This window comes from Monodon monoceros, unplaced genomic scaffold (genome assembly GCF_005190385.1).
Source record: "Monodon monoceros isolate NGI ecotype Baffin Bay Population unplaced genomic scaffold, NGI_Narwhal_1 Super_Scaffold_18, whole genome shotgun sequence".
NCBI lineage: Eukaryota > Metazoa > Chordata > Mammalia > Artiodactyla > Monodontidae > Monodon > Monodon monoceros.
Genome location: NW_021703774.1, coordinates 173,261,785 through 173,275,082, shown reverse-complemented (window position 1 = coordinate 173,275,082; position 13,298 = coordinate 173,261,785). Strand labels below are relative to the sequence as shown.

Below are 13,298 nucleotides of genomic sequence, written 5' to 3'. Positions count from 1 at the left end.
TTTCTTAATTTATGGTGAGCTATTTAGTAGAATATTTTCTTTAAAGGCTGTTGATTCTGCCTTAATTGGAAAACAGAACACAGGAAACCCAACTATAGACCTGGCTCAGGGAGAAGTGGGGCCTCGGGATAATCACTTAGTTTCTCTGGTCCTCAGTCTCTATATTTCTAGAATGTTTCTGGAATAAATGGCTTTTTCCAGCACTGAAGTTTAGCTAAATGACAGTCAATATTGTTTTCTCTAACCTTTCTTCAGAGTTTAAAAAAGTAACTTTCTAGGGACTTCCCTGGTGGCACAGTAGTTAAGAATCCGCCTGCCAATGCAGGGGACACGGGTTCGATCCCTGGTCCGGGAAGATCCCACATGCCGCCCAGCAACCAAGCCCGTACACCACAACTACTGAGCCTGCGCTCTAGAGTCCATGAGCCACAACTACTGAGCCCATGCACCTCAGAGCCCGTGTGCCGCAACTACTGAGCCTGCATGCTGCAACTACTGAAGCCCTTGCGCCTAGAGTCCATGCTGCACAACAGGAGAAGCCACCGCAATGAGAAGGCCGCGCACCACAACAAAGAGTAGCCCCAGCTCGCTGCAACTAGAGAAAGCCTGCATGCAGCAACAAAGCAGCCAAAAATAAATTAAAAGAATTTAAAAAAAAAAAGTAACTTTCTAGACAACATAAAAGTTGCAACTTTTAAGCCCTAATGAAAAAGAAAAGTATATTGTACCTTACTCAGCTTACTAATTAACTTTTCTACAAGGAGCTCATATTCTGATTTACCCTCCAGGTGGTGAGTAAAAAGAGAGAGGTCACATTAGAGTTGGCAGCAAGATGGTAAGAGGATTCCTAGACAGTAACCTTGCTTCCTTGGGGTGAGTTTATAGTTGCCCCAAAATAGAATAGCTTTACTACAGCCGGATTAATCTCTGCTCTGATACACTCTTTTTCTGAAGACAACCAACCAGGAAAAAAATATTTTAAGTATCTCATAGGTCAGTTTGTATTTCATAACTAATATCAGAGTGGCTTGTGGACCACAGTATATATAATAAGCACTAGCCTCGGTGCTGTGGTTTGGACATCCTGTTATCCTATGCCTTTGTTTTTGAAGTTGTCACTTTAGAGTGTAAAGGTTTCTATCCAGCTGTCTTTAATTTAGTTGAATTTTTAATTGAAGTATAGTTGATCTACAGTGTTGTGCCAGTCTCTGCTGGACAGCAGAGTGACTCAGCCATACACACATAGACATTCTTTTTTTTATATTCTTTTCCATTATGGTTTATCACAGGATATTGAAGGTAGTTCCTTGTGCTATACAGTAGGACCTTGTTTATCTATCCTATATGTAATAGTTTGCACCTATTAATCCCAAACTCCCAGTGCTTCCCTCCCCATCCCCCTCCAGCAGTGTTTAATAAGCCTTAAAATCTTGAAGGTTATGGTGGTAGCTTATATTATACTTGCCCTTTTATAGTCATTTGCAGAAGCATTTAATGCTATCCTGTTTCAGCTGTTGAATAACTTGTGGCATGTTAGAGGTAGGCTGTTGACCACTCGGCACCTGGCACACTTCCTTCCCTGGCCATCTCATTCCTTACCGTAACCATATGGGTTTTTCTTGGCTGCTGGCCCTCTAACGTGGCTTGTTGGTTCCTCACTCAGCAGTGGAGTGGCATATGCACTGCATGTTATTCATTCCTATTGGAGGACTGTGTAGAGATGCCATTCAGGGGGCTGTTTTAGTCTTTCAGCCTCTGTGTGTGCTCGGGGGTTGATGAGAGCCAGTTTAGGTGATTCTGTCTCTACCCTCCTGCCTTCCGCTGCAGGCTTGCTCTAGCGTCTCCCACTTTGTAACCGACTCATTTCTGAGTACCTGCTGCGTGGTCCCCTTTATATTCACCTTACTGACGCCCAGGCCTTTTCTAACTTTTAACAGTTTTGCTCTTTGTCTAGTTCAGCCTGTTGTTGTTGTTATTGTTCTTCTCCTCCATCATCTCCATCATCATGCTCTCCTGTTTGTTTCTTCTGACTCCTTGAGTCTTAACTTGGCTTTTAAAAAAATTTTTTTTATTTTATTTTATTTTTGGCTGCGTTGGGTCTTTGTTGCTGTGCGCGGGCTCTTCTCTAGTTGTGGCGAGTGGAGGCTACTCTTCGTTGCGGTTTGCGGTTCTCATTGCGGTGGCTTCTCTTGTTGCGGAGAGTGGGCTCTAGGAACACGGGCTTCAGTAGTTGTGGCTCACAGGCTCTAGAGCGCAGGCTCAGTAGTTGTGGCGCATGGGCTTAGTTGCTCCGTGGCATGTGGGGTCTTCCTGGACCAGGGCTCGAACCCATGTCCCCTGCATTGGCAGGCAGATTCTTAAACACTGCGCCACCAGGGAAGCCCTACTCTGCTTTTTTTTTTTTGGTATGCGGGCCTCTCACTGTTGTGGCCTCTCCTGTTGCGGAGCACAGGCTCCAGACGCACAGGCTCAGCAGCCATGGCTCACGGGCCCAGCTGCTCCGTGGCATGTGGGATCTTCCCGGACCGGGGCACGAACCCACGTCCCCTGCATCGGCAGGCGGACTCTCAACCACTGCGCCACCAGGGAAGCCCTACTCGGCTTTTTAACATGCTACCATGCCTCGTTCCAGAAAACCAAGTCGTGCCAGATGCCTCAGGGTTTATTGTATTACATATTCACAATTTCTTTCTATATAGATAGTTATGTTTTGGGATCTCAGAGGCTTCATACAATAGCCCGGTAAATGAATTATACAATGAAATATTTTGTGAACTGTCAAAACTTCTCATCCTGAATCACTACCACTACTATTATCTCATCATCATTATCATCATTGTCATCTGACTTTCTAATTTCGTATCCAGGACTAGCAGTTTCTCCTGCTTTTGCATGTGCTTAACTCCCTTTTTGGTACCCCTCTCCCTCCATTTTTTGCCTGGTCAGTTCATTCTCAGTATGAGTATCACTCAGCCTTGACTCATCCACCCTCCAGCAGACCTGTGAACACTTCAGTTGTAGCACTTAGCACACTGCCCTGTTGTTTTTTCCTACCATTCCCATTCACAATCCTCTAACATGCTGCTCTAGCTACGCTGTTGTTCCTGGAAAGTGCCAGGCATTTCCTACCTAGTCCCTCACATACCCATGCTCTTCCTTTGTGTCTGCCTATGTAGAACCTTGTCAGTGAGCTCTGTCCTGACAACCCCACTGCAGATTGCTCCCTCACCCACCCCTCCCCCTACATTCCTCTTGTCTTTGCTTTATTTTTCTACAAAGCTCTTATCACTGTCTGGCATACTATATACTTGACTTACTGATTAAAATGGATTGATTATCTGAGTCTCTTTACGAGAATATAAGCCCCATGAGGGGCAGGAATTTTGTTTCCTGCCATATCTCTAGTTGCCTATAACAGGGCTTGGCATGTAATGCAGTTATATATAATTACTGCATGAATGAACGATCAGTTACTTCCTTCTCTCCCTGGTATACAGTAAGCTCCTGAAATCAGGAAACACGTTTTCGTTCTTATATTTCTGGCATATAATAAACACTCAGCAAGAGATTGGGAAATTGTCACTCTAGTGGCTGCATGCCTTCATATGAGATTAATATTAAACCTTTCTATATCGGGAATTGGGTTGTGTTCAGAGGGGTATTGTATGCTAGGGGAGGAAAAATATCTTTCCTTCTATCCTTCTAGGTTCTTGGCTGGGGCCCCAGATTAACAAAAGGCAGATTAACAAGAGAAAAGCATACAAATTTATTTAGTGTTTGTTTACGTGACATGGAAGACTTCATAAGGAAATGAAGGCCCAAAGAAGTGTTAAACATGAACATTTTTATGCTGGGTTTGGTGAAGAGTGAAAAGTTGTGGGAATATGTGATAGAACAAAGGGGGATGTGAGTTAAGCGTATAGGCACCTCGAAGGTATTGCAGGTTCAGTTCCAGACCACCGCAGTAAAGTGAATATCACAATAAAGTGAGTCACACAAATTTTTTGGTCTCCCAGTGCATATAAAAGTTAAGTTTACACTATACTGTAGTCTATTAAGTGTGCAATATGTCCAAAAAAACACCTTAATTTAAAAATACTTTATTGCTAAAAAGTGTTATCACCTGAACTTTCAGCAAATTGTAGTAGTAACATCAATGATCACTGATCACAGCTCACCATAGCAAATGTAATAATAATGAAAATGTTTGAAATAGTGCAAGAATTACCAAATTCTGGTAATTTGGCAGTGCAGAATCCGCCTGCCAGTGCAGGGGACACAGGTTCGAGCCCCGGTCCGGGAAGATCCCACGTGCTGCGGAGCAACGACTACTGAGCCTACGCTCTAGAGCCTGTGAGCCACAACTACTGAAGCCCGTGCACCTAGAGCCTGTGCTCCGCAACAAGAGAAGCCACTGCAATGAGAAACCCGCAAACCACAATGAAGAGTAGCCCCCACTCGCCGCAACTAGAGAAAGCCCACGCACAGCAGTGAAGACCCAGTGCAGCCAAAAATAAATTTAAAAAAAAGAAGAACTACCAAAATGTGACACAAGAGACACGAAGTGAGCAAATACTGTTGGAAAAATGGCTCTGGTAGACTTGCTCGATGCAGGGTTGCCACACACTTTCAATTTGTAAAAAATGCCATACCTGAGAAGTGCAATAAAGTGAAGTATAATAAAACGAGGTCTGCCTATAGTAAACTGGGGAAACTTAATGAAGGCCTATCTGTTCATATTCTTCGTGTTCCTTCATCTTGAGAAATAAGGATGCTCCATTCCTCCAGGTGTAGGGAGGTTACATCTCATGAGGGTCTTACGACTTGCTTCAAGAGGAGCTCAGAGAGTCCTTCCTACTTGTACCATTTCTTAAATCACTCAGCTTAAAGTATTCAATATGCCAAGATAATACCATATTTGAGGGAGCATGTTCTGAACCCTGTCAGTGTTGTGGTGAAATTATAGTGAAACAAAAAACAATGAAGGGACTTCCCTGGTGGTGCAGTGGTTAAGGCTCTGATCTCCCAATGCAGGGGGCCCGGGTGTGATCCCTGGTCAGGGAACTAGATCCCACATGCATGCCGCAACTAGGAGTTTGCATGCCACAACTAAGGAGGCTGTGTGCCACAGCTAAGGAGCGGGCAAACTGCAACTAAGGAGCCCATCTGCCGCAACTAAGACCCAGCGCAGGGCTTCCCTGGTGGTGCAGAGGTTAAGAATCTGCCTACCAATGCAGGAGACACGGGTTCGAGCTCTGGTCCGGGAAGATCCCACGTGCCGTGGAGGAGCTAAACCCGTGCGCCACAGCTACTGAAGCCTGTGCGCCTAGAGACCGTGCTCCGCAACAAGAGGAGCCACCGCAATGAGAAGCCTGCACACCACGGCGAGGAATGGCCCCCGCTCGCCGCAGTAGAGAATAAGCCCAAGCGCAGCAGCGGAGACCCAGTGCAGCCAAAAAAAAAAAAAAAGACCCAGCGCAACCAAATAAATAAATAATTTTAAGAAAAGCAACAAATATCATTGGGGGCTTTATTCTTTTGTAGCAGTGGCTGTCAGAAACAATGCTTTGCATTTTGGGATGCTAATATTACCTTTCCTTCTACACACACACTCTCTCTCACACACATATACACACACACACTATTAAGCTATTTTTATTAGGGCTTAAAGAGAATTAATACATCTGGGGCTGATTTCTTTCTTTACATATTAAGAAAGGGAAAAAAAAACACCTCATCGAATTAGATTCTGTCTCATATCCTCAAAAGGGCATCATCTGCTTCTTGCTGCTCTTCCTAGACACAGAATGTTAAATTATAAGACTCTTTGGTGCTTAACTGTGTACTTCCTCCTTAGGAATCGGAGAAGATCATTGCTGAGTTGAACGAAACCTGGGAAGAAAAGCTGCGTAAAACAGAGGCCATCAGAATGGAGAGGTCAGGAAGTTAAACTCTGGAATGTTTCTAAATTTTCTGAGGAATTTAGATTACTTTTATAGTAAGAAAAGATAAAATAGAAGTTAAAAACAAAGAACCTTTCCTCCCCAAATACAAAAAAAACAAACAAACCGGTATGGGACTTATGGCCCAATTTATACTCTGAAGTGAAATTCACGTGTTCCCTAGGGAGTCGTGTTCTTAGTTACTGTACTACGTGTTGCTAGGGATCCATATAAAAATTGAAGATATTGAAGAGTTTTTAATTTGCAAAAAGACTGCCTTTGATAAAGGTGCAAATAAAAAAAAGCTGTTCTGATTACTGACTTTCAGAGTTATGTTTTCTAGAACCTCTTTGGTAAGAGGTTAAGGAGTTTCAGTTGCAAACTTTCAAAATCTGTATTTTATCTTAACCTCCCAATTCTCTACCCCAAAGATAAACATAATCCAAAATAATACTTTTGCTATTGGAATAAATATACATTTAAAAAATGTTAGTTCCTATCTTCTTCCTTCATGGAAGATGAGGCAGAAGTGCGTGCTAACGTGTTTGTAAAGTGAATGTATGAAACAATTTTCTTCTCTATTGTAGAGATTTTAAGCTAGAATTGTTGAATCAATATGATGGTGGTCATGGTAACATGACATTTGAGAAAATCACATTTGTAGATAATACTCCCTATATCAAAGTTACTTTCTGATTGCTTTCTTGGATTTTAAGGAATGGTTCTTTGAAGTGGATGTATTGCCCTTTTAAGGGAATATTCCTTTCTTCCTTTTTTTATATTAATAGACATATTTATGAATTATTGTCTACCTCCAAAGTCAGATGTGACAAAGTTCTTATTTGGGTGAATATAGCTTTACCTAAGACAAGAACATACTTTATTTTGAATATACAATTTCTCTTAGAAATAATTTCTCATTAATGATGGGATAAGCAGATTCTTTCACGTTTGTATTACTGACTTTAAACATGGACAGTTGCTTTTGCTCTGCGTTATTTTCCAATTCAAGTTAGACTGATTTACTTGACATTTTGGTATTGTTATTCTGATACGCTTGTTGCTTTTTCTAGAGAGGCCTTGTTGGCTGAGATGGGAGTTGCCATTCGGGAAGATGGAGGAACCCTGGGGGTTTTCTCACCTAAAAAGGTAGGGAACAATGTTGTGAAACTTAAACAAACAGAAACACTTTTTGTTTGTCTTGGTCACGAGGCACTTCATGTCTTTCAGGGCTGGCTCCTCTTCTTCCTTTTCTTTTAAATCTTGAGACTTGGCTTAATTTCTGATATTTTTGATTTCGTCTTACAATACAAGGCCAACCTGTTTCTAAAATGCTTTCAGAAATATTTACTGTTAATAAAATAATATCCAAGGCAGTATAAATCTGTAACTTTTGGTCATGATTCAGTATGTTTCCTCATCTTCATTGTTGCTTTCTCTAAAATTCCTAACCTAACCTCGCATACCTTGCTTCAGTTTGGCTACTCTTTCTATGTAGTTTTCCCCACAGATGCCAGCAACCCTGAATTATAATTCTTTGGAAGCAGTTTCAGCTGTTCAGGTTTGTGTAGAAAACTACTGCTTCAGTTTGCTCTTACAGTTTGTGTGATAGACAACCACTGGACTGAGTAAAGCAGCTCCTGTCCTCATCCTTCTAGCCTCCTCTGCTCCCTTCTCAGTTGTTGTTTTTTTTTTAATGACTCCAGTAGTTACTGTCCTACTTACCTAGTCATAGTTGTTAAGTAGTAGATACATTTTTAGCTAATTGGAGTAGCAAGGTCTTTTCTTTTTCTCCACCCCCCCAACCCCCCGCTTAGTTGCTTCTTAGTTACTATTAGATATTGGAAAACTGTTATGAAATGATTATTTTGTGTGCTTATTTATAGGACAGTAATAGAACATATATTGATGTAAAAGCATATATTTCATACTAGTAATAAATGGTCCTTCATTTCATATGATTTCAGATTAACTATTGGATACTTAAACATCTTTATGCAAGGGTCTGATAATGGTCTCTCTAGGTTAGCATAGAATGGGTATGGTGTTTTCAACTGGTACTTTCATTTTATGTGATATGAAATAGTCCTGTGGTTTTTTTTTAGGATTCTCTGGTTAGGGTTTTCTTTTTTATAAATTCTGATGTGTTATTTTCAACAAAGAAAATTGATTTAGAGACATTTTATATATATATATATATATATATATATATATATATATTTTTTTTTTTTTTTGCTGTACGCGGGCCTCTCACTGTTGTGGCCTGTCCCGTTGCGGAGCACAGGCTCCGGACGCACAGGCTCAGTGGCCATGGCTCACGGGCCCAGCCGCGCCGCGGCATGTGGGATCTTCCCGGCCCGGGGCACGAACCCGTGTCCCCTGCATCGGCAGGCGGACTCCCAACCACTGCGCCGCCAGGGAAGCCCTAGATATATATTTTAGACCTGGAACAATAATAACAGTATTTCATATGTTTATATTGCCATAGGTCAATGATTTTTCAGTAAGACATTATTTTATTCAGATATATTATGTATGATTGTAGAGATTTTAGCAGTTATACGCTTGATAGAATTTAGATTGTGCCTTTGCATATATCTAAAGGTATTTTATAACATCTTTCAGTGTTACGAATTGTGAGGAAAATTTTTATAACAACTTGTAAAATTATGGCATTTAACAAATTATAAATAACTTGAATAAGTATTGTGTGTTATAAGTATTATGAACAGCACAGAATTCCAAACTGAGATCCCTGTTTCCAAAGCTTTCTTACTTGATTTAACTTTCTAGACTTCTTCAGGAAAGGAAGGGATACACCACTGACCACATCCAAATTCAGTTTTAGAACCTGTTTCTGATGTGTTAACTTGATTGTGGTAATCATAGCACAATGTGTATATGTATCAAATTGAGACATTTTACAATGACTTTGTACTACCTAAATAAATACAGACTTTGTCATTCATATCTCAACAAACTAGGAGAAAGTTACTTCTAAGGGAAAAGGAAAAACAAAAACCAACCTGTTCTTGAGGTTCCGTTTTCTTTAGGCCAGTCTCATGATGGGTTTTAAAGAATGCTGCCCACAGAGGGCTTTGACTTTCTCAAACCAACAAAGCTGTTAACTGTAGAGACAGATGTTAGTTGGAAGGATGTACAGGTTTTCCTAATTTCTTTTAAATCATCTTTTGCAGTCCCTTTCCTTAACCTGCCCATCTGACTCTTCTTTCATTATTCCATATTTGCCGGCACTATCTTGAGTAGATTTTGACCCCAAGACCATGTGACTTATTGTTGGATTCCAGTGGGGTATTTTCACCAAAGAAGGTTGGTTTTTAAAAGATTTTAGAAATAGTAGAGTTAGATGAAAAGGATTTTTAGAAGATGTATTACTGAATGTCAGTAATTTTAATTTCTTCTTTAAGATAAAAACTAACAAACTAAAGACAATAACTGGGACCATGGAAGAACTGATAAAAATTATAAAGGGAAATGATAGGGGATGTGGGAACATTTTTATAAAGTAAATGAAAAATTAAATATTTCTTGAGGTTGTAGGGGGCAAAAAATGATTTTTCCTCTACCTTTCTGAATTCTTGGCTGAGACCCCTGTAATAAAAGACAGATTAACAAGAGAAAAACAAAGAAGTTTATTAACATGTATACATGGGAGATACCCAGGGAAAAATGAGTAACTCCCTGAGATGGTTTAGAATTCTGGCTTAAATACCATCCTAATAGGGAAAGGGGATGGGGAGGTAGGCCTCTCAGGGGAGCATAATTGGCTTTTAGGAAAGATGAAGGGACCCTTCAAGAGTAGATGGGAGGAATGATAGTTTGTGACAAAGTTTGTCTGGGTGTGGTATCAATTTCTAGTTTTCTCTCCTGGTTGATGAGACTCCCGGGAGGGGATTTCTGACAGCTGAGTTCCTTTTGGACCATCCGTGCTTAGGCAGGAAAGGGGATTCAGAGAAAGCCGCTCTCTGCCTGTACTGTTTTCCAAGTGCCTAATAGCTCAAAATAATCACTATGTCAAAGTGGCATGTTTAGGGGTGGCAAATTCTGCTGTCTTTCAAGATTTTTGACCAAGTGTTTACAAAAATTATGATTAATCCATTCAGAGAATCAGCCTGCTCTAATTTTTCTTTTGTGTTCTCTATGCTTTGACCTTATCAAGAATTGGATCTTGTTCTTTATCCCAGAACTCAGGTTTTTAAATAGAATGCATTAGTGTAGTTTGGGGAGGCCTGAAGAGAGTGTTTTCTGTTTACTATGGAATTGCAACTAGGAATGAAAGCAGTCCCTCTTCTAGGCACTCTGGTAATCCAAGAAGCCATCAGCCTCCTGTATGTCCCTGTCATTCTTACAGCCCTCTCAGTGGTGCTTGCTCCAAATTGATCATCTGTAACCTTTTTCAGACGCCACATCTTGTTAACCTCAATGAGGACCCACTGATGTCCGAATGCCTTCTTTATTACATCAAAGATGGAATTACAAGGTACATTTGTTTCTTCTTTTGGTCACTTAATGTTTTCTTTTCTCTTAGGATGATTGAATAGCTAAAGGGAAGTTGTTTTGTGAAAAATTTCTTTTACTAATTTGCTGTTTTTCTTGTCTGAAATAGTTAGTTTAAACTATCCTCTCTACTCTTCTCAAATTAAGTGTTTTAACCAGCTGAACCAATTAACGTGTAGTTTTTTCCTAGCAGACCGTAAGTAAAATTTTACTCCTAACATTTTATATGAATTCATTAAGGAGAGTAGTTCACTCGTATCTTTTTATGATGCTCTGTGAGTTATTTGGTGTATCATTTGCCCCTTCGTTGCTTTTTCTGGTGTAGGGAGGTTGACCATATATGAAAATAGAGTTTGCAGTTCAAAGCCTCTGATAAAAAAAAAGGCAATACCTTTTTTGTATGTACCAAAGAATATTCTTTGGGAGAAAGAGGCTCATTGTTTGTAGTGCTTTTTGTGTCTGAATTTGCCTGGGAAACACTTTCCCTTGTGTTCAGGGTTGGCCAAGCAGATGCTGAGCGGCGCCAGGACATCGTGCTGAGTGGGGCTCACATTAAAGAAGAGCATTGTATCTTCCGGAGCGAGAGGAACAACAGTGGGGATGGTGAGAGTTCTTGGCTTAACTTTTTCAGCAAACTTTTCATTCTATATGATGAGAAATCCCCAAGGCTTGGTATTCCCTGTCTCTTTCTTTCAATGATACTTTCTTGTACAATCTAATATTTGAAAATGGAGAAACTTGGGCTGCTTATAAATGCAGGCATGGACATAGCTACTTTACATGAAAAAAGCCTGGACGAAGGGAGCCGTTTTGTTACTGCCAAGAATTGAGCGGGACATAGGCAATTAGGCTTGGTCTTGAATCTTAATTATTTGATAGACTAATAAGAAGGGAACAAATATCCTGGGTAGTGGGAGATTTGAAGAACCTCTGGTCTTAAGCCAGTAGAATTTATTTTTACCTAAAAGGGAAGAAAAAGTCCACCTTGATTTTTGTCCAGGTTATTAAAAAAACAACAATCTTATAGTACTTTTGTGTTGTATAATTTATTCCTCCCTTAATCAAAATATTAGCTTTTGATCTTAAGTTTCTGATTATTACCTATATCTCATACTTAAGATTTCTGATGGTTTTCGTTTTTATATACTGAACTGTCAGATATCACTGAAGCTAACATTTCCTATCTTCTTCTGAAGTTTGTCAAATTCATTTAAATGTTTCTGAGCCACAGCCCTGGTTCTGGTACCCTAAAATGAACTATTATATAGCTACTAAGCCACTTGGTTGGTTGCAGGAATCTATTCTAGTCCCCTTGAATCCTCACCGGCTTTCCATTATTTTCTTCCAGTGGTTTGTGATGCTAACATTAGTTTGTGTTCCTCTTAGTTATTGTAACCCTGGAGCCCTGTGAACGTTCAGAAACCTACGTAAATGGCAAGAGGGTGGCCCAGCCTGTTCAGCTGCGCTCAGGTGAGACTGGAAGAGGCTTGAAGTCTTCAGAACACATGGCTTGTGCAAGCAACTCTTTAATTCTTTATCTAAAGGTTGAAGTGATAGTCAGCATTAGGATTTATGTTCCTGTAAAACTCCAAAAGCTGTCTTTTTGCATTAGGGAGAGTTAGGTTATTAACCTAGATGCAACACATTTAAAAAATGATTTCTCATCCATGTTTCTGTTCTGTGCTAGGAAACCGTATCATCATGGGTAAAAACCATGTGTTTCGTTTTAACCACCCGGAGCAAGCACGGGCTGAGCGGGAGAAGACTCCTTCTGCTGAGACCCCGTCTGAGCCTGTGGACTGGACGTTTGCCCAGAGAGAGCTTCTGGAGAAACAAGGAATTGATATGAAACAGGAGATGGAAAAAAGGTAATGTACAAATGTGATGTGGTCCACGTGACTCTCATTTCTTTTAAACACATAGCAGAATTCATGAAACAGCTCAGTGATTTTGCAATTTATTCTTTCCTCTCTTGCTTCTCTTTTCCGTCTAGGCTACAGGAAATGGAGATCCTATACAAAAAGGAGAAGGAAGAAGCAGATCTTCTCTTGGAGCAGCAGAGACTGGTAGGAGTGCATCCTGAATCCTCTGTTAGGAAAAGGGCAGCTTGCTTTCATATCACACCTTCCCTGTTCCACAGACGAGCACTCCGCCCAGTTGCTTCTCCACCTGTCATTGATACCATACACTATTCTCTCATTTCCTTCATGGAGAAGGAACTTACATCCCCTGGTAGCCTTAGCCTGAAAAACTGTCCTTAAAGGTACTACTTCTGTGCCTCTTATGTCTTAAAGTCAAGTCTGCTATCAAAACCAAGTGCTTTTTGAGGAAATGGTGCGAGCTTTTCTAGTAGCCTTTTCCTTTTGATAGTGGTTTTTGAGTATGCACCAGTGGTGGTTCTTTTAATAATAATTACTCTGAATATTGAATTTGGTGGGTGTTTGCCTTGGTTTTGTTTCTGATCACCTGATAGTACTAATTCTCTGCTCTTGGGCTGACTTGGGGATTGTTCTTGTGCTGGGTGGACTTTTTTTTTTTTTGTAAGTTAAACTGTGTCTAAAAGTGTTGCTGCACAGTTGCATGTGTTAATCCTTTTCTGTTCCCTGCATGGAGTCTGAATCCTAAGTAAGGGTCTCCGTGGCATATGGGGCGACAGTGGAAGTAGGGGCTGCACACCCAACTCCGAGAGGAGAGGGAAGCCTTGTTTCTCTGGGTTGAGAAAGGGTTTGTTTGAGCAGCTGAAAGAGTCAGTTTATGGTTGCAGCTTATAATGCTAATGGCTATAGCATTTTATGATGTTAGTTGATTTTCTACGTTTTGTAGAAACTGAATCTCATG

At 40.6% G+C, this 13,298-nt stretch overlaps 1 protein-coding gene across 3 annotated transcripts in view; it reads left to right on the top strand.

Moving 5' to 3' along the window:
- KIF1B (kinesin family member 1B) overlaps window positions 1–13,298 on the top strand; it is a 143,870-nt gene that overhangs the window by 68,035 nt on the left and 62,537 nt on the right. For all 3 annotated transcript variants that reach the window (XM_029230761.1, XM_029230763.1, XM_029230762.1), the window contains 7 exons: window positions 5,858–5,937; window positions 7,016–7,091; window positions 10,364–10,443; window positions 10,957–11,063; window positions 11,847–11,930; window positions 12,148–12,328; window positions 12,454–12,526. In XM_029230761.1, coding sequence (XP_029086594.1) covers window positions 5,858–5,937; window positions 7,016–7,091; window positions 10,364–10,443; window positions 10,957–11,063; window positions 11,847–11,930; window positions 12,148–12,328; window positions 12,454–12,526 — 681 coding nt within the window. The remainder of the gene's footprint in view (window positions 1–5,857; window positions 5,938–7,015; window positions 7,092–10,363; window positions 10,444–10,956; window positions 11,064–11,846; window positions 11,931–12,147; window positions 12,329–12,453; window positions 12,527–13,298) is intronic.